The 21135-nt window shown below is 38.6% G+C and overlaps 1 protein-coding gene across 2 annotated transcripts; it reads right to left on the bottom strand.

Annotated features, from left to right (window-relative positions):
* Positions 1–649: 649 nt before the first annotated feature.
* On the bottom strand, positions 650–20399 carry LOC116299089 (uncharacterized). 2 transcript variants are annotated; one of them, XM_031707723.2, is made up of 13 exons: positions 20222–20399; positions 19552–19982; positions 14945–15150; positions 13871–14101; positions 12796–13066; positions 11875–12360; positions 11281–11477; positions 10734–11028; positions 10426–10562; positions 9549–9694; positions 8669–8775; positions 5827–8125; positions 650–4932 (listed from the first exon to the last, which is right to left on the bottom strand). In XM_031707723.2, exons 1-13 carry the CDS (start codon positions 20244–20246, stop codon positions 2969–2971), a joined length of 6795 nt encoding a protein of 2264 aa, XP_031563583.1. In that variant the 5' UTR covers positions 20247–20399; the 3' UTR covers positions 650–2968. The 2 variants fall into 2 exon arrangements, with proteins under 2 accessions (XP_031563583.1, XP_031563584.1); XM_031707724.2 differs by having other exon boundaries at positions 19552–19949.
* Between the last annotated feature and the right edge of the window lie 736 nt (positions 20400–21135).

Raw genomic sequence — 21135 nt, 5'->3', positions numbered from 1 at the left:
ACCTTTTATAACTATTAAATTTGTTCATCAATTTTTTCATGCCTACATATTTCAATTCATTATGATCATTCTTATTACAAATGACTTATATGAACGCATACATTATAACTTTTGGAGTCTTTCACATCCCCAAGGTTTTTTCTAAGTTGGAATAAAAAGGCTCATTACGAATAAGCTTCAGTAAAAGAATCGGTTTCATTAGGTTTATGAATCGAAAATTATACACAAGTTAGACCGTCACTATGGTCGCCAACTCTGTCTCATGATCGGATTCAATTCTTAACATTTTTACTTTTGGATCAATTTTTTGAAGTCATATAGCAAGAAAGATGATCAAGAAAACTTATTTCAGTCAACTTAGTATTTTTCCTGCTCACTTTCTTCGAATCATCTTTGAAAAGTACTCCAAATTTTCGCATGTTTGACGGACGCATTTTGATAATAATAGAAAATAGTTTCAATGGAGCAAACATGTTCGACTTGTTCTACATCGAAGTTGTCGCTGCGCTTTTAAAATTCTGATCAACCCCAATGTTTGGTCATAATTTTTTTCGTAGCGAAACAAGTTCTTCACAAGAAATATACCTTACCCAAATTCTCTTGAATGTACTTAAACAGCAGTTTCGAGTCGAGATTAAAATTGACGTGCTTATAAATTACTAATTAATATTTAATCAAGTTCAACATCCACTTGGAACTAGGTGTTCTCAGGTAACTCGAGCGAATGCGCGGGAAAGGTCTAATTACGCTGTGTTAACAACTTTCGTGAAACTTTTCTCGAAAGGGTTTCGAGGCAAGTTTGAGCTAAAAGATCCAGTGTAACAGAGCCGTCCAAACTAGACTGTCGACTAAAGCAATGCGCATCAATGATGCTGCGAGGATGATTAATTTACCAAGTCATGAAGTGCAACATCATTCATTTCTTTTGCGCGTATGCTCATCCGGGAAACTACATCAAACAATACTACTGGCGCACGGATACCTTAGTTTGATTAATTTTTCGGTACAGCAATACGATTTAAAACGTTGTACAACTTATCTGGTAACACTGTTGCATTCTAAACCCGCTACGTGAATATCACTCACACTTTTCTTACTCTTGACGCAAAAAAATTTTCTTAGTTGCAAGAGCAGAGAGCTTTAAGCTCATACAACAAGGAAAATATGTTGTGCTCTGGATGATAATGCGAGGAACGCTTGCGCTGTACCTTGCAAGGTCGCGCCACAAGTTACAAGATTGTACTGGATTACCGGAACAGTATATCTAGCAACATTTCTACTGCATTTTTAATTGCCCCAAAGGAAACCGTACGGAGAAGTGCTGGTAACCTAAACGATTGGAATATTTTACGACGGAATTTCCTAAACTTACGTACTATAAAAATATATATTATCATATACTCTTATAATTATATAGCCTATGTAGAATAATGAATACATTGGGATATATTCAATTCGCGTTACATAATTCGTTTTAAATATTTATTTTAGAGCGCTTTTTTATTTCTACGACCTCCATGACTTGTATATATACACATTATTTCGTGGATATATTTTTACTAAAGGCGCGATTATTCGGAGCAATTTTATCTGAAAATTGTCTCGCAACAGAGTTTGCAAGAGTGTTTACACAGTGCAACGGAGACGTAATCATTGCCAAAAGTAGAAACGAATTCTACTTTTCGCAACGATTGGTGCAAATTGTCTCGCAACATTGTCGCAACGCTGTTGCGAGACAAGCTGCAAAGGAAATTGTTCCGTGTAATCGCTCCTTAAGACACAAGGTACAAACCAGAACTAGTGTGAACGTGCGAAACAAAGCCACATGAAAACCTATCTGTTAACGAAAGTGTACCACTTTTCAAACCGGAGCGGAGAAACATCTATCCGGAACAAAAAATCGCGCCGAAAGCAAGCGATCCGTGTGTGAACTGAAGCCTATCCGATATGCGGTAAAACAAGTGCTATCTAGTATACAGTCTTACCAGCTCAGGCTGTTGTACGAATGATGTAAGGAAGTTGAAGCACACAAAAGAAAATGAAGAAAAAAACGCGCCGTGATTAGACTGTCTTGCTCTAGTCAAAGAAACATAAAAGCGCTCCAAAAGCTTATTAGAATAACTGGATTATTGTCATTTTCAACATAGATTCTACCTAGAATTTCTTTTCGACTAGCCGGGTGATCCCTTGGGTGATATTCTATGAACAGGCACGCTTGACCCGCTTTTAAAAGCACTTATACCGACAGGATATATGGACCGAGCCTCAAAGAACATCGAATAGCTAATTATTAAAAACCGAATATAAGGTAATCGATACCTTATGAAAAACAAGGTGGCCCAAAAATATACATCTGGAGAAGTAAAAAAATGTTACGGAATATAAAAGAGCGGAATTCGCAAAAAACTCTTCAGTACGAATAAAAACTGAGAATAGACCTCTTTACCTTGGGCGCGATGTTTTCCTATTTCAGACCATGTGTCATTCTCTGGAGAATAAGGTGTTTTCGCATGCACAACCGTCAAAAAGAGGAATTATACTCTAGGGAATATCATGATAATGAGAAATGAGAAAACGTGGTAAAAAGGTCTATTATTAGAGAGTTTAAGCTTCTCGTTCACGGCAAACGTGAAACGTCAGTTGACCATTAAAAAATTCTTTAAAATTAGTGAAAAGGAATCGCAAAAATCTCCAAGTAGTAGATAAACAAAAAATACTTGTCTTTGTCGAAAAGGTTTGCAAAAGGTAAAATGAAATGTTGGGAAACGATGAAAACGTGGTCACGTTTGCCGTTTGCGGGAAGGATAAACGGGAATCTTAATCTGCCTATTGACTTAAGTTTCCGTTATTTTTACGAAAAGGAATGACTGAGCATGCATGTGTATAAGTAATGGGGTCAGTGACGAATTTTGTCCATAGACGAAAGTCAGGATTAATCACGATTGAACACCAATTTCCACACATCTCGTTAAAATTTCGTATCTTCGCTGCCATCGTCCTCACTAGAAAGCTTGGTGATGTCTTTGAAGGCATCCGTCACAGCCTTAATAAACTCTGCTTCGCTCTTGGTCAGTTCTTTCCTCGTGTCGCTATCAATCATCCCGGATTTATTTCTAAGATTTACGGTGTCTGTGTCGGTACCAGCCTCGCTTGAGTTCGTCATTTCTGGATACGTTGTCTGATTGTTAGACTGGGTCTTTGTGTTGGTAGTTTTTGAATTATCGAGACAATTGTCAAAACTTGACTGTGCCCTATGAAACCCGTCACCATCGTTGCTAGGCAGCACCGCTCCTACAGACACAATTGCCTCATCAAGCTCCCTTAACTGCGCTAACTGGTCTGACTGATCGGGCTTATCTTCAATATTATGATCTTCTAAATCTGATACACTAGATCGTCCAAAGTAGGTATTGATAGTGTCGTCCTCAGAGGACTCCCCACGGGAGCGTCTGTCCAGGTTATTCACAAAACCTGCTGTTAACTTATCGCGCGATTCTGGTTCTTCATTAAGATTTAAGTTAATAGCAGCAGATAAAGGCTTGTGACAGGGGCTGGACTCAGCCGTAAGGAATCCCTGACTGCTATCCTCGTAAACTTCGTCTTCTTCGTCGGAGCTCGACCGACCGAAATATGTGTCATGGATGCTAGCACCACTAGAAGAGCGCAAGTCGCGGCCCAAATTCGCATGCGCTTGATCGTGCACTTGATCATGCGCAGAAGTTCTATTTTTCGAATCAGTGGTTGGATCTCCGTTTTCAAAGTCGCTCGCGGCATCAAAGAAAACGTCCGATTTCGACTGCCGATCCGTCAGCGTGTCCGAACGAGTATCGATTGACTGTAAGGAGTCTCGTTCTTCATCACATTTCGCGCAATATTCGGAAATCTCGGCAGCTTCTTCGCTAGTTACATTAAGCCCCAAAATATCTTCTAAAAGTTCTTTATCAAACGCCGAGTCCATTGACTGTAGATCCCGCGGGTCAACACCACTCTGACTCGACAATGTCCCGCTTCTAGTAGTATTACCACTGAAACTACCGGCCTCTTCTAGTAACGATTCTCCAACGATGCCAGAATAGTCACTGGCCATGCTCCGGCGATCTGTGGCGCCGAATTCTTTTGGTGATTTTAAGGAGGTATGCGGACCACTAGGAACAAACACTTCGTCGTGGTCTTTAGAGGGACGCACTGACCACAGGGGCTTTCCCTGAGGCTCTTGGTTCTGAAGAAAATGAAGGTTGTCATAAAGCGGTCCCAAGTCGTAGTCGGAATGCCTTTTAGGTAACATGTCTACAAACATGCTTTCTTCTGGGTTCGCTAAAAATCCTTCTTTGAATTTTCGGTAGTTCATTCTTCCCTCGTGGGAATTGAGATCAATTTGTTCAATTTCCAGTTGTGAAAGCGTCCCTGTGCTTCCCTCAGATATAACCTCCAGCCTATTTTGGTATATAGGTTCCACTACACCTATTTCTGTATAATTCTGATAGATAGGCTCCGTCTCAAATTTATCTTTTCCTTTATCTTTCTCTTCCTCTTCCGCTATGACCGCTGACCAAGGAATTTTTAGTGAGCCAAGATTGATGACGTCATCGTCTGTCGGAACGTCACGCAGTGACTCGCTTAGCGTTACTTTCTCTAAGTTTTCTAATATCTCCGATACTTCCTTATCAGGTTTTTCTTTTTGTATAGTCACAACATCATCAGTGTCTTGTATGATGGAATGAGTTTCACCTTCTTTATACTCGACTTTGTTTGTTTCGTCAGTTGTAATATTGGTGGGCGTCACTTGCTCTCGTATGAAGACACTATCGTTGGATACTTCAGAGTGCGTACGAGGGTGTGCTTTGAGGTATTGGGTATCCTCTGAAGGATGCTTTTCAGTGAATGTCTCGTTGGTTGGCACAAGGGTGTCGTTAGTGGTTGAAGGCGTGGGCTCTACGAAACCAAAATAATCTAGTAAGTTAGAGAAAACATTACGCATTCTTTTGTTATTATTCATCCCCTCGGTGAGGTTAGGGGTGGGGTCGGAAGATTTTGGAGGGCGATCACATGTTTTTCTTAGACAACGGAAGAGGAGAATAGATATTTAGCAATTAGTCCTCGAGCCCGAATGAGCTATTGACTCAGGCCATGAGGGCTAGAGGACTAACTGTTTTAGTCAAATCCAACTAGTCAGTCAAATATATAGATGCAAACGAGTTTTGAATTCACCTTTTCGGCAATAGCCGTCACGTCGTAAACACTTTGTTGGATTGTGTTACGGTCACTAAAAAGTTCGGACATCGTTCTCGGATTCCCATACAAATTCACGGAGTCTTCAATCAAGTTAGAAAAATGATATTTTGCTTGTATTTAGAGAGCTAACTAAACAAACCAAGTAAATAGTTCATTTAAAGTCAGTACATTTGTACGGAAATCCGAGAACAATGTCTGAACTTCTTGGTGATCGTAACACAATCCAACACAATGTATAACACGTGACGGCTAGCGCCGAAAAGAAGAAATAAAGTTACATTTAATTTCTTGGTTTTCAAAGCCGGCACTTTTTAATACTAGTAGGCTATAACATATATAGGCTAGTAGTAGCCAATCCAATTAGAACGCAGCATTGATGATAGACTACTAGTTGGATTTGACTAAACAATGTTAGCTATAGAAGGGGATGTTACACAAATATGAGAAAGTAGCAATCAAGGTGAATCATAAAAAAAAGGTGTCTCATACATCGCAACAAAAATCCTGACCCCTACTCCCACGAGGAGATAGATGTCCGCCCCCTAATCAGAGCATATGCGTTTTATGAGAGCTATAATACAATCGTCACACTACCTGTGGAGTCGAACTCTTCATCCTCATCGATAACAAACCCCTTTCTTTGTTCTTGCCGTTGAATTCTAGATTTCAAAACAGCCAGCTTGACGGTGATCGCTGTAATCCACTTCTCAAAATCAGTTCTACTCATGGCTTTGAATACCGCTGACTCATCAGCACCGTAGTCAAGCCTGAAGACAAACTTATTCTCGTTCATCTTTCCCTCGTTAATGAGTTCAACATGTTTCAGTTGGATGATTTTTCTGGGTGTTTCTACTCGAGGTTGTTCGTAAACGAAAAAACAATCATCGCGGACCACGCACCAACGTCGCACCTCGCTACGACATAACGGTCTTGTAACAAGTTCTACGAGATAACCAGAGTACTTCCCCTCACTGTCGAATAGACTTCCACAGGAGAATCTGCGCTCAAGATCACGTGCGCTAACGGATGGTTCCATGTGATCACGATGCCTAACATTCAACCTATCCAGGCTTCCTTTCCAAGGGACCTTAAAGACTTCTGCACGTCGGTATTTATGAAGAAGGTTATCTTCCGATATTTTGCGTAACAGTTTCTTTCCGCTTGCTTTACCTTCACTTAATGTTTTCCTTAAAAATCGTTTTTCTGGATCGGGGAATTCTGTTTTTATATTATCCTGGCTTTTTGCTTTGTAACGCCCCGAGTCCTTTCTCGGTAACACTGGAGATATATCATCGTCCGCAGGTTTGCAATACCGGTATAGCACGCTTAACCATTGTGTTATCACCTCTTGGTTCTCGTGACGATAGGACACTGTTTCTTCTCCGCATTGTAAGGAGAAGCCAAAAGAGTTCGGCAAAGTGTCCTTATTTTCCTCCTTCGCGTTGACTTCTGTCAGCTTCCACTTTCGGCTCGGATTCGTAACATCTTCGGAATCATACTGGAAGAAAAACTCGCTCGTAACCACACACCACGTTAATTTGCTATCAGTATTTTTGCCCTTTTTGTTGGGGATGACTTCATTAAGATGGCCATTCATTAGAGTATCTGTGGAATCTTCAGACCCAGTTGATACTGAAGCGCTTCCGTAAGATAACCGTTTCTCTGGTGATGATGCGGAGGACGATACCCCTGGCGAAGGGGCACCGCTTAGCATCTGCGGTAGCGTCTCGCTGCGGGTTCTCCTGTGCGAGAAGACGCGAGGAGACGGGATCCTACACTTCGAGTTCTCGTGATCGTCTTTGCCATACATCGAGGAGGCGGATCTCAGCTGATTGACCCAGCGCTCGCAGTCTAGTTTGTCTTTCGCGACGAAGATTAAAGTATCGTTCGACTTGTGGATTTTAAACCGATAGACTTCTTTATCAGGTTCGCAGGCTTCTTCAATTCTTACGTTATATAAGGGTATTCTCTTGACGGGGTCACCGCCAACATTGTCCGCGAATATTAATAACTCAGAGTCCTTTATCGTGCACCACCGGGCCCTACTCCAAGTATAATGATCCTCAGTGACGCATACTTCTGTTAATTGCCCGCCGGTATAATTAATACACTTGATGTCTTCCGTTGGGATGATATCCCCTGGGACGGGATTCTCGAAGTCGTAAGAGGTGTGTGAACGTTTAAATAAATCCATCACGCTGACCTTCTGGGAGAATTTCATGCGGATTGATGGTCTTTTAACGAATGTATTGACGGACGTTCCGTCGTCTTTACCTCTAGATACTGGGCGGTCACCTTTTTGTGGTCCAACTTCACGGTCCTGAGTAGGAACTTTTTCCGTGTCGTCTGTCGTAGACGTTTGTACTGGCCTCTCAATACGGATCTCCGTAAATACCTTCAGTATTCCATACCATTTGTCAAACTCCTCTTTAGACGCGACTTGAAATGTATAGGTTTTTCCATCCTTGTCGTGTAGATCAAACGAGTACTTATGCTTGGCTTCATCTTTAGAGTCAGTGAGCCACATTTCAGCAAGGTTTAGCTTAACTGCTGGTGCCGCCTCTTCGGTTTGTTTGTTATAAAGATTCAACGCACCGTTTTTCACGACACACCACCTTCGAAGCTGGGTTGTGCTATACTTCGAGACTTTGACTTCAGTTAAGAATCCACTAAATCTGCCCTCCTTGTCGAAGAGGGAGAGCAAGTGAGTGTAGGACTGAATGTTCGTTTTCTTGATCGCCTGGAGTCTTGTCTTGGACACCTCGCTAGCAGGGGTACCCGTGGTACCTGTGATGATGGCAGAAAAGCTGTGCCCACGACTGAACCGTGCTTGTTTCAGTTTTAACGATTCTGCCCATCCTTTTTTATCTTTCTTAGAATCCACAGCTGATGCCTGAAAAAGTAAATTTTTGTCTTAACAATGGACAGACAGACAAGATAGCGGATACGAGCTATACAATATGATGGACAGACGACATGCAACACCCACCAATAGACCCCTTGCAGCACGTTGGAATGCAACTCAAATTTTGAGGACATAACAGTAGTTTTCCAATCCTTTTATTTTGTCCTCCAAATTAATGTAAGGGGTCTATACACAGAAGGACAGACGTACAGACAGACAGACAGACGGACAGACAGACAGACGGACAGACAGATACACCTTTATTTGAAAACGATAATTCAATAAGTATAAAACTTCTTTACATGGAAGTCGTTATGAATATGATCAGTAAAATATAAATATATAATCCTAAAAACTAAGTTGAAAATTTTTAGAAAAATCCTACTGAGCACACAGACAGACGGACAGACAGACAGACAGACGGACGGACAGACAGACAGACAAACAGATGGACAGACAGACGGACGGACAGACAGACAAACATGAATGCAGATGAGTAAGCGGACGGAAATGTAGATGTCTGATACATACCCTGTTTTCTGCAGCTGTAGCTTGGCCAGTCTCATCATTTCCTTCTGGTCTGTTTTCTGCGCCAGAATCACTAAAAATTCCGCTCTGGGGAGGACTAGTCGGAGACCCTGATGATAATAACCATATAAATAGTATTCAGGTTGTATAAGTAAAAGGTTTGTATTTTTCTCTCCCTCCCTCGTCCCCACTCTTCCTCCACTCTCGTTTCTAGTTCTTCTCTGCCATAAAATTTATACAGGGATCCCAACAGAGAATATAGAATACGTGGAGAAGCCTGTGGAGGAGGCTAGGTTTTACATTGTTTGTTTGGACACAAACATTTGGAACTAATTAAAGTGTGTTTTTTTTTAATGGGTAGATGGGTTTTTATATGAGTGGGAAGCATTATATACTTATATTTCAATATAGCTAGTCACCAAAAACCTAGAAAGCTGAGATCATTGAGGATCATGGGAAACAATTCATATCAAACAAGTCAAGCTTCTCTGATACAAACTGAAGCTTGAGGATGCTTAGAAGAGGTGAGACTGTAGCTGGTAAAAGATCTCAAGTCCATCAACAGTTATTAAGTGGTTGATACATGTAAAATGAATCTCCCAATAATCCTTGTCAGTCTCAGCTTTGAATCTTTTTAGATGACTAACTTTATACTAAATAAGTATATCATATGGCAACAGTATATACCTTTTCTGAGACACAGAAAAGATGAGATGCACTGTGGTCTAGCTTGGGGACAAATATCTTTGGTTCATAATGCCTTATAATGCCTTAGATAATGAACATGTTGCATTATGGTCTAGCTTGGTGTTGTTTATACACAGGCTAGACCACAATGCACCATGTTAATAGAACCTATAAAAAGCCTATGTACACTATTTACCTGGACCTGTTCCTTTTTGTTTTTCTTTCTTTCTTTTCATCGCCCGTTCCCTTACTCCACCCTTACCGGTGTGATGTCTTGGGGATCTGCGATTAGGAGACTTGACACGATGATTGCGGTTCTTGGGATGTGGTGTATGGTCTTCCCTGGATATAAAAAATACGGGTGTATACAGTTAGTACTAGTATCACATTCTTTTTTTCTTTAAGTTATCATTATCAGTCACAATCGCTTTCATCATGAATGTTGTTATCATTATCACTACCATCATCAGATACCACAGTTATCATTATTATCGACATTATCATTATCAACATGGCTTTGGCACCATCCCTATCACCATCTATTAAGTCATCATCATCATTCATCATCATCACCATCACTGCCTATTTATCAAAATCATCAATTCCAGGCATCCCAGCCACTTTTAAGACAAATTTGATAGGAAATATAGGCTGTGCAAGTTCTAAATATAGGAAAATATAGGATTTTTTCCCAAAAATATATGCACTTTATAGGAGCTAAGATAGCTTTTCGGTGGCGTAACCAGGAATCGGGAGGGTGCACAGGCAATGAATTTCAGAACTAAAAAGCCATTAAAAAAAAACAGAGCCAAAAACAAAAAAAAAGGGGGGGCCATTTTATTTCCTTCGCCAAATATGCTAAACAGTATAAAATATAAATGTATCAATCAGCAGTCGTCCTATTTATAGGAAATATAGGAGGTTTTCTTTAAATATAAGCTCTTTATAGGATCCTATACAAATTATAGGAAATATAGGATATATAGGAGGTCTGCAATTCTCACCAGTCTCTTTTCACTACTTGGTTCGTCTTGGCCGTGCACGCATCGCAGGCTTAACAGAGTACAACCTACCTTGCATCACTAGATAAATCTTCATCCAGCTCGTCTGCAGCAAAGCTACCGATGTCGTCGTACGGGTACCCATCACGGCTGGAGGTCTGGGTAGAGCTACTGTCAATAAAGTCTAGGGTATCACCACTGTCGATATCCTGCAGAGAAAATGTTGAAACCTTTTTAAAATTAATTTGAAGTGCGCTCTACAAACTTTAGCACTGAGGCTATGTAACCTTACTCCCTTAATAAACCGAAGAGTTATGTTAAAATTTACGCCAGATGGGTCACTTGATCACAGAACAAGTCCCTAATTCCAGCTATTTTACCTCGCTAAGGCTCAGTGACTCCTGCGACTTGGACCTCTCGATCTCATCACCCGAACCTGACTTAAAGTACGGGGGATAAGGTGCCATGATGTCTTGTCTTCCGGTTGCCGCCAGGGAAAGGAGTTCAATCCACCTCTCAACAGACACTCTCGAGTCGGTACCAAAGTAGTATGTTTCTTGGCCGGGTCGTCCAACCTTGAATGCATAAGCCTTTTTGGATTCTTTGCTGTCAGTCAGACAGACGTCTTGCTCCTTGAGGCTGATTATTAGGGAAGGCTTTTCATCATCTGCATGTCTGTCAACAGAGAACATGATTTCAAAATATAAAAATAATGGGATTAACAGTGGCATTTCCACAGAGTGGCTCTCCATCACATAGGACTGTCAACATGTCTAGGAATACAAATCACAAAGTCAGAAGTACTACATGTACATGTAGAGTTAGTAGACTGATCCCCTCTTGTGCATGCCATCATCACGACAGTCTATTTGGTTTTTTTCACACCCATACAAAACTGCTCTTCACTAATATAATATTATACATTACCTGTAGCACATTAGTTTATCTGCGATAAGTTTACAGTATCGTTTGGACCAAACACCAAGGGGTCTCTTCTGGAATAAGATACCACTATGAAAAGCATTAGGATCTTGGAGAAACTTGGACTCGGTATCTGCAGCAGTTTGCTTCCGTCTTCTCTTCATTCGAGGGCCAGTCGTCAGGGTAGATTTTCTTGGTGGATGCTGGGAAAAAAAGTAGACTTTAGGACGGTACAGTACTTGGGCACAGTTTTCCCCTATCCGGACCAACTTTAGGACAGTAAATAACATATAGATATCTGTCTGATAACCCTATATACCCCTAGGTAGGTAGGTAGGTAGGTAAGTAGGTAGGTAGGTAGGTAGGTGGGTAGGTGGGTAGGTGGGTAGGTGGGTAGGTGGGTAGGTGGGTAGGTTGGTAGGTGGGTAGGTGGTTAGGTGGTAGGTGGGTAGGTAGGTAGGTAGGTTAAATTCATTCACACGCTTGCCCAGTCAACTGAAGCTGATTTCCACAAGGGGCGTGTGGATGGCCAGTACATGTAAACAGTGTACCCCCCTGACCTAGTAGCCCTCTTTTTACATCATATTCCAATAACCATACCTGTTCCTTCTGAGCCAGATCTAGGTAAGAACCAGTTGATTCAACGCTAACACTGCTTAAAACAGTTGAACTTCTTTTCCTCTGTATGCTTCCTGTTCTCTCTCCCCTTGGCTCCGATGCCTCGTCACTAGCTATTGCCTCCCCAAAGCTCAGCCGATTGATGCTTTGATCGCTTGGGCTGTCTGTTCCATGGGAATCGTCATGGAATGACCGTCTATTTTCATCACCTTCCGCCTTAGAATCTGTGATTTTAATATCTTTGTCAAGAACATTGGCTCTACTAGTTTTCCTTCCTTTGCTAGGCTTATTCCGAGCTCTACCATCTTCATAGTCTTCTTCATCCTCTGAGCTAGACTCCGAGGAGGAGTCTGAGTTGATTGGTACTGGTGGCAGTGGAGGGTTATATGGCTCAAGCTTTTCAGTGTCTGGACAGGTACTGGTTGGTGTGCTCGTAGACAGTTGATGACCATAAGATGACATCATTTCCTGTGGCAGAATTTAATTCATTTTCAATTATCTGCCTACAATTTTTATCTAAATACTGTATTCTGAATCCATTATTGAAATTATTTTTGGGGGGGGGGGGGGGAAATCAAGGTGTGGCGTGAGTGCCCTCGTCTCTCCTCTCTGGGGTCCCGGGTTTGATGTAGTTTTATTACAATCTCTTGAAACAGGTTGTAGAAAGTGTGTTTGCTCTCCAGTAAGTTTCACCACGAGAATTAAAATGTTCGTTCATTTGCTCTCAGTGAATTAATCAGCACGTGATTACTGAGCTGCAAAGGGACTATTCTATTGAATGCAAAACTTCCTGGTGTAAGGTGGTTGGAGTGATAGTGATCTAACATTTATTCCCAACCCCAGGATCAACACATATTTGCTCTGGGGGGAGTGGGTGAGGGAACTACAAAATTTTTCACTTACAGGCAGAAGTTCTAAAGGCACTTCATAAGTGCTGCTTCTGCTGGCCCCGTCCTCTTGTTCCTCCTGTCTAATATCAATCCTCATGTACCCATACGGAGATCGGGCCTTTCCTTGAGCTTCTTCAAGAGAACAAGTATTTTCAAGTGGACTAGTTGGTCTGTAGGTTTTACCGCGCCGTACTGCAGCAGCCATGATAGCGCTCATCCATGGAGATAAGTCATGTCCTGCTTCAATGGCAAGTTGGACTAAAGGTGCACCTGTCTGTTGTAATCTAAAAATAGATAATATTAACTATGTTATGTCTAGTTATTAATATAATTTTATATGTACGTTGCAAACAAATCTGACTTTCATTATAATACAGTCGAACCTCTATTAAGCGGCCCTCTATTTAGCGGTCATAGTGTTTTTCCATTTCAAACTATGCGTAATTCTCTTGAGAATAAGATTCTTTGTTTGAGTTGTACCATATTAATGTGCCTTCTCATGTGCAACTGGTAAAAAATAAATGATACTCAAGAGAATGACACATGGCCTGAAATGGGAAAACACTACGCCCAAGCTAAAGACGTCTGTTATTCTTCATACCTCATTTCTAGTCAAAATGACAAAGAGGCAAAGATTTGACCAAACAAATTCCAATTCCAGCCAGAAATTGTCTGATGAGCAGACTTTATGTTAAGCCCTGTGATATACATCTGGCTTTGAAATCTTTAATATGAACACTAAGAAGAGTCTATATTTATGCTAGAAAAGCCTGCCTCATATGAACAAATACACTCTTCAAACCTAAACACAGCAGGTATCACAAGAATGATAAAAGGGTAAATTTTACACAGTGAAAAGATGAAAAAACTTACCGCTCTTTTACTCCAACGAAGGACTAGCATCCGAAAAGTCAGTAAGTTTTTTCATCTTTTCACGGTGTAAAATTTACCCTTTTATCATTACTGTCTCATTAGAAACACAAACGCAGCTCACACTAGTTTTTAGCTAGTTATCTCTAGGTATCACAAGACATGAGAAACCAAGACTATAAGTGGGCTTCCTGTGGTAGAAACTATGGAAAGCATACCTGAATGAATAACTGATCTTTTTCTTATCATCCACTCCAATATCACAGTTTGGCAGGTCAATAATTTGATTTGTAGGTTCATCTCTGGACTTGAAAATATAAAGCTTCTCGTCCTTCAACACACACCATCTTCTCTTGTTACTCTTCACATCTCTGAGGTAGCCCTGGATGATGGGGTCCTGGATGTCTGACAGATGTACTTCTGCTTGAGGCTTTGTTTCTTTTTTAAACCTTGAAAAAATTGATGTAAGTAGAACAGCATCAGTATGATAAAACCTTTTTCGTGCAAATGCTTTTGAGGGAAAGATAAACTTACATTTTATTCAACATATTATCAAGGCAGTAAATCATGATATTACAAAAAAGTTGTTGTATATACACCTAATTGAAAAAAACGTTGTTGAGTTCAAAAAAAGGTTATATCATCAAAGCTAAGACCGAAGGGGAGCATGGGAAGACAAACAATTATGCTAATTTCATGCGTATTGCAGTTTTCCCTTCCTGTGCACATTTTATGCATCATGGCTTTGGCATGTTGTTAATCTAGGTCGACCGACTTTGCTCTACTGTGCAATTTTACATGTCTATATGCAAATATAATACACATTTCGGAGTACCCAAAATCCTTTTTCGGTCTTAGCATCGATGATATGACCTTCTCAAACCCGACTATGCTTTTTCAATTAGGTGTATTTAGAAAATATTGGAGCATTGGTGAGGTTTAGTAGTCAATTAACCCCTTGCCTCCTAGTGTTCCTGGCAATGTACACAATCCAGCTACTGCCAGCCAACTGGGATTTTTTTCAATAAGATCAAGACAAGCCATTATATAATTTTAAGCACTGGTCAGTTCATTTTTAACAACCAAATTTTCCCTATAACGCTTTCCAATGACCAGGGATTATAGAGATTACTAATACCAAAGATGTATGTATATATTATGTCTGGGGTAACTCGCACAAAAAACTTATATAAAATATGGTGGCAAAGTTATTGGGGTTGAGTGAAAAGCTTGCATGCCCACAGAAAGGAGCGCAGAAACAATGCTGACAAATATCCTTCATGTTTACTCACCATCCTGTTGTAATTTTTCCCTTTCCTCCAGATCCTCTCCCTGTACCCCCTCTCTGTCCAATGCTAGGAACAGGGTTACTAACTGCACTGATTTCTCTTTCTGAGACATCGCTTGTGCTCTCTCCTGGCTTGAATGCTTCTCCTATGCTAAGCCGTTCATAGATTTCATCACTACTGCAGCTTTGGATGGAATCTCTATGCGCGGGCTGGGGAAAAAAACATAATTAGAAATGATAAATAAAGATACATGAATTAAAGAATGAATAAATAAATGAATAAGCAAAAGTCTGGGGCCACATTTGAAACCAACCCTTATTGCTGTATTTGTAAATAAAATAAAAATGACTATTATGATTATTACATGAATAATTATTATAAATCAAATAAATATTAACAAAAAATAATGAGCATATATGGTTTGAGTTTTCTCACTGTAATATCAATCTTTGGATTAATTTACAGCATTTATGCTATATTTTTTCTGAATGGTTATTTCACATAGTAAACTTCAGAACAGTAGGCAATTTTTCCATGTGAAATATCAAAAATTTAGCAAATATTTTTTGTGGCCCCCTTTTTCTAGAATAAATGGTGCAAATATATTTTTATGCAAAATATAAAATTAATAAAGAATCCAGGTTGATTTTTATTTGCTCACAAATGTTCTAAAGCATTGATCTCATTGCTACTGTAAAGGCCGGTTTAGACGGTACGATTTTCGCCTACAACTATCGTATACAATACGTTCGCGCCATCCTACAACTCGAGTCGTAGCATGTAAATCAAGCCTACGACTTGCCTACGACAGACGCGAGCGTATTGTATATGATAGTTGTAGGCGAAAATTGTACCTTCTAAACCAGCCTTAAGAGCTACAGTAGCTACCAGTGTATGAGTTTATAATTACTTGTAAAAATCACAATAAAAAACCTTATTTGTCAGGGCAAAATTAAAATGAAGCTACAGTATGTCTTCTGCTTAGGGGCAAAAGCCACTGAAGATCATACGAATAACAGATAGCATAGCAAAGTAGTTTTCTCTTGAGCTTCAAGGGTTTTAAAACTTAATCCTTTTACAGAGAAAATCAACAATTTCAAATTCAGAATCAACTAAAGAACAAGATGCTTGGGTTTTGTTAATTATGGAGTATAAATCAATGCTAATCTTGAAAAACAAATGATAATTAATATAATCTAATCTGTACATCATCTACTAAAAAAAACACATCTCGTAAATCCTATTCAAATAAAGGGCTCCATGCCTCGAGCTTTCTTTGAGTTTTCCTCCCACAATACATAAATCAACTCATTTATTTACATAAGATTAATGTTGAAAGAATAGTGTGGGAAGTTAAGTTGGGTCATGGGTTTACCACAACCTTTATTTGTAAGTGTTTGGGAGTTATGAGGAAATTAAATGAAGCTTACACTTTGGTGGTATATTTGTTAAAGTTTGCTGTATAAGTGTACTTAAAAAGTAAGGAAAAAGAATTTGTTTTAAAATGAATTTTGAGTGAAATGAAATGCTTTTGTAATATGAATTGCTCAAAGCAAAATGTATCTAAAAGAAGGAATATAATTTTTAAATATACTTCATGTAAGCTGTTGGGGGCTAATGACTAGATAATTGGTATATAAATTTACAATCAATTTTATTTTCTAGAAAAAAACATGGAAGACCAGACACTACTGAAATACTGTCTAAGAAAAAACACTTCAAAATGACTGCATAGATGGTATAATTTAAGATATTTTTTTAAGAAGAAAACAAGCAACACAGATACTGTACTAAGGAAATCCTGCCTAAGAAAAAATAAATTTAATATGTAACTTTAGTTACAAGAATAGAATAAAATTGATGATGTATTTCCTGCTATTTTCCCCTCCCAGATGCCATACAATATTGTCTAAGCAAAACTAACCTCAAACTACTATAATAACTAATGGTAATGATGAAAAGGTAAATTATACACCATGAAAAGATGAAAAAACTTACTGACGTTTCGGACGCTAGTCCGGAGTTTTTTTTTACTCCGCCGAAGGACTAGTGTCCGAAAAGTCAGTAAGTTTTTTCATCTTTTCACGGTGTAAAATTTACTTTTTCATCATTACTGTTTCATTAGAAACACCGACGCAGCTCACCCTAGTTTTTAGCTAGTTACATCTTTATAATAACTAATGGTTTAATTTACAATAACATGGCCATTATCATTATGCCATTAAAGAATAACTAATGGCATATATCTATTGTCGAATTGGAGCCAAAATATTGATTCTTATCAATGATTCATTAATATTCATTACGCTCAAAATTCAAAGAACTGTTTATGTTATGAAGCAGGAAAATATAATTACAGACGGAATTAAAAAAATTGCATAATAAAAGAGCAATTAATATTAGGCTAATAATTTGGAGGTCGATAATTACAATTATTTCCAAAATTTCCATTAACAGACTGAAGGTTCTAGAACCATCTAATAGCTACTTTGCCTAATGCTACCTTATGCCCGTCAATCAACCATAACTACAAGGCAGGAAATTTGGGAAATTGTTTATATACATTTTGAAATTGCTCATATTTTTTATCAACAAAATCTATTAAGCTTTGACTGTTGTATCACAGCGTGGATCAATCACAACAGAGCTAGGCTCCAAACTAGGTGAAAGCCCAAAGATCAAATGTGAATTTTGAGGAACGAAGGAAAAAACGGAAAATTCGGAGAAAAACCTCAAAGCGCAGGAGAGAATCGACAAACAACTCTACTCACATACGACACCGAGGCCGGCAGGACTCAACCTAAGTTGCATTGTTGAGAGATGATGCATTAGCAAAGCAGACTACCCATGCTTCCCGAAATACTGTAATATACGGTAGTCTAGCTAGCCCTAATGTATGTTCTGTTTCAAAAGAAAAAGGAAAAGCATCTAATACAACTATAAAATTCTACTTAAAGTAGAAAATTTGAAAATAGACAAATTATTTAAGATGGTAAAATGGTAATGCTCAGGGAACGCATACATCTAGGGTTAAAGATTCTGTATTAGAGATAAGTACACTGGATTCATCATGGATAACAATATTAGTTTAAAAATGCTTTCTTTTGTGATAATATGAGATGAACAATGAAAAACATAAATATAAATATGTTTGTTCAAGACAACTTACGCCTGTGGTTACAGACATTGTATAAAATTCACCTAATGCCCCTAAAGTGACAGTCCTTTTCCGTTGGGCCGTCTGATATCACGTCTAAAATTATCACACTCTCAGAAAAGAGTGTTAGTATCTCATACCTGAAATGAATACTACGAAATGTGATGATATATGGGTAAGTAAATTGAAAGCAATACCCACATTTCTTTTGAGATTTGGAAATGATCAGAAAATAGCATAATTAATATAGTTCAAATTACATATTCTTTCAACACTCAATTTTAGCTGTTTCTTTTCTTACTTTTGATAATTTAAAGCTGTCAACTTTTGCCAAAATTATCAAAAAATTTTGAATGATCATCCTGCAAAAATGACATTTCAGGTACATTATTTTTAATCTTTTTTTAGCATCAGCAAATTTCGCTGTCTTATTTCCTGTTATATTATAGTCAAGAACAATCACACTTCAAGTGAAGCCTCAAAATAATGTGGTTTTTGGTATATATGTATAATATGCACATATAATAGAGTATCGGAGTTTTAAACCTCGCCTAGTTTTTATAGTTGCAAACTAAACGTAATTCAGGAAATCACGCATCTCAAGGAAATGCTTTCCATTGTAAAACGGGGTTAAACTTTGGGATCACGCTGTATTGTACATGGTACTATAAAGTCCATGTGCTTCCTAACCCTTTGAACCTCTACAAAAACCCAGTGATCGCTGCTATTACTTATTTGCACGATTTTTATAACCAATACCATCTTTCCACAACATTATGAGTCAGTGAATAAATTTGTAAAACTAATATTCCTTACAACTTGATCACAGAATCTCGTGTTGACTTATGCATGAATACTTTAGAAAGTAATGTTTGAGGAAGAAAGGATGATAATTCCGTTAACACCTCGGAGAATAATAGCAAGGATAATCTACGATTAGAAAGTCTTCTTCGTCGATTTAAACAGATATAATTTTACTTTTTAAATATCAATAATCGGGGGATTTTGGAGAATATTAATCAAGCGATGTCTACGAGGCACTATTAAAAAAATTAAGCGCTTTTTTATCATTATTAATATAGTTCTTTTGTTTCCTTTCACATCGTATATTTAACTAGATTCATTCGAATTTGTTTATAAAAGAGGCCAGTGTTTTCCTCACTTACCGACAAAACTTAAAACAATTTCCTTAATTTTTGCCATAGCAGAAGTAGTCATTGTATAAACAATATCAGTTGGAGTTTAGCCATTATAAACCACACGCAGAAAAGTTGAATTATGCCACATAAAACATCAAATAATTCTATTCTCAGCTCCTCCATGGTTCAATAAGTTATTCTAAGTTTAAAAGCGTTGAATTATTATGTATATAGTGATTCTAAAAGTCTTGAGTCGGTAATTTTTGGTGTAAAAAGTGGGCTTTTTGTAAAACGACTTTGAAAGTTGGACTTACCAAAGTTGGTTGCGTTACTAGCGGTTGAGGTGAATAAAGTGGACTGTTTTCGCCAAATAATTCCCTTCTTCCCACATATCCCCTACTAGAAAATGTATAATGTCTTGAAAGCTCTCTCTGGTGAGAGGCAAAAGCCACAGGATCATCAATACTGTCATTTCTGTAGAGCGAGTTTGTAAATAAGTCTTCTTCGTCTTGAATCTTACTTCCGGAGTCGTTCAAAGCTTGTGCTCTTGCGGCGAGTCTTGGAGGCCTCGGTGGTAAAGCAGGAGGAGTAGATATAGTCTCCAGACGCTTAATAAATTCTTGTCTCTGTTCTTCGGCGTCTATACTGAGTCCTTCTTTACCTAGGACTTCGCGAAGGAATGATTCGAGTCCTGGTAAAGTTTGGTTGATGGCTGCAACTCGAGAAGAAGAGAGATGATGGCTCACTTGATGACGATAAAATATAAGTGTTATTTGACTTTATATTGTAAAAACTATGCATTAGAAATAACTGGAATTCCTACAGAGGCTTTTAAAACATCTATTCATGGCCAAAGAAAACATAAACGTGTCTAAAAAGATGTTTACGGCCCTCGACAAAGAAAATAAAAATCCTTCAAACATAGGAAAAAGTTTCTGTGCTTCGCTTTGAAAAACACCGACCAAAAACCACTCAAAAACTCACCGACTAGCTTATCACTTCTATCCATTACCACTCCAAAGCCTAACCAGGCATCGTAGCATTGTGTTTAGCCCATTTTTCGTACAATTTCCTAGTCAAAATAAAGAAAAATTGAGAGAATTTTTAACACGGTCGCCATGTTTTTTTTACTCGCAAACGTTCGAAGCCAGTGTTGACCTAGTGATCACATGACCGGTATTGGTGAATGTGATTGGTTGGTTTTTATGTTGATCTTCATTGATCACGTTTGCAATGCACGAACTTAAAAAAAAAACATGTTTTGTTTAAAAAGTTATTTATTTATTTTTAATATTAAAACATTTAAAGCGAAAAAAACACACGACTGAATATTCATTCATTCTCCATCCCCAATTATTTTTGTAAGATATTTTATTCCATCTAGGCGACTAAATAATTGGATTTCGATCGGGTTACTTGAATTACTCCCCCCACGAGCTTAGCAAGACCATCCCTATGCAAATTCCTCATGAATCATTAAATGTGAGCGATATATTTTCAAATACATCTAGGTGTTTCGTTGATATTGGCCTTATTTGCTATATCGAATGGTATGCAAAGCACTTTAGAACGAGAGACAAGTGTAAATGCTATCAAACTCATCAATGTATAGTCGGAATATATAATGTCATTTTCTCAATCTGAAGTCACGCAAGAGGAAGTGGGTTTGGCTTTGTGCCCTTATCTCCGGATATACGCGAAGCCTAGTAATATTACACTTTTGGGGAGGAGAGGCTAGGAGCTAGTGGAGAGGAGACGAGAGGAGAGAAAAGAAAAGAGGAAAGGAGATTAGGAGATTTAGAGAAGAGGATTACATTCCCGATTTACGAAAAACATGAGCTTCCTTTACCAAAGTGCCCTATTCAGTTTTAAGATAACGTTTTTGAACCTGATATATA

Source organism: Actinia tenebrosa, unplaced genomic scaffold, assembly GCF_029948245.1.
Source record: "Actinia tenebrosa isolate PJP-AT-01 unplaced genomic scaffold, QUT_ActTen_1.0 PGA_scaffold3__52_contigs__length_22856419, whole genome shotgun sequence".
Lineage (NCBI taxonomy): Eukaryota > Metazoa > Cnidaria > Anthozoa > Actiniaria > Actiniidae > Actinia > Actinia tenebrosa.
This window is presented reverse-complemented; position numbering and strand designations above follow the sequence as displayed.

What these genes read in the sequence shown, in the direction of transcription:
- LOC116299089 (XM_031707723.2), bottom strand. Translation starts at nt 20,246, where the DNA reads ATGGATAGAAGTGATAAGCTAGTCG. An exon ending in TAGAAGTGATAAGCTAGTCG is followed by an intron (nt 19,983 to 20,221) that starts GTGAGTTTTTGA and finishes ATCGTCATCAAG; the next exon opens with TGAGCCATCATCTCTCTTCT. An exon ending in AGTCACTGAGCCTTAGCGAG is followed by an intron (nt 10,563 to 10,733) that starts GTAAAATAGCTG and finishes TTTTCTCTGCAG; the next exon opens with GATATCGACAGTGGTGATAC.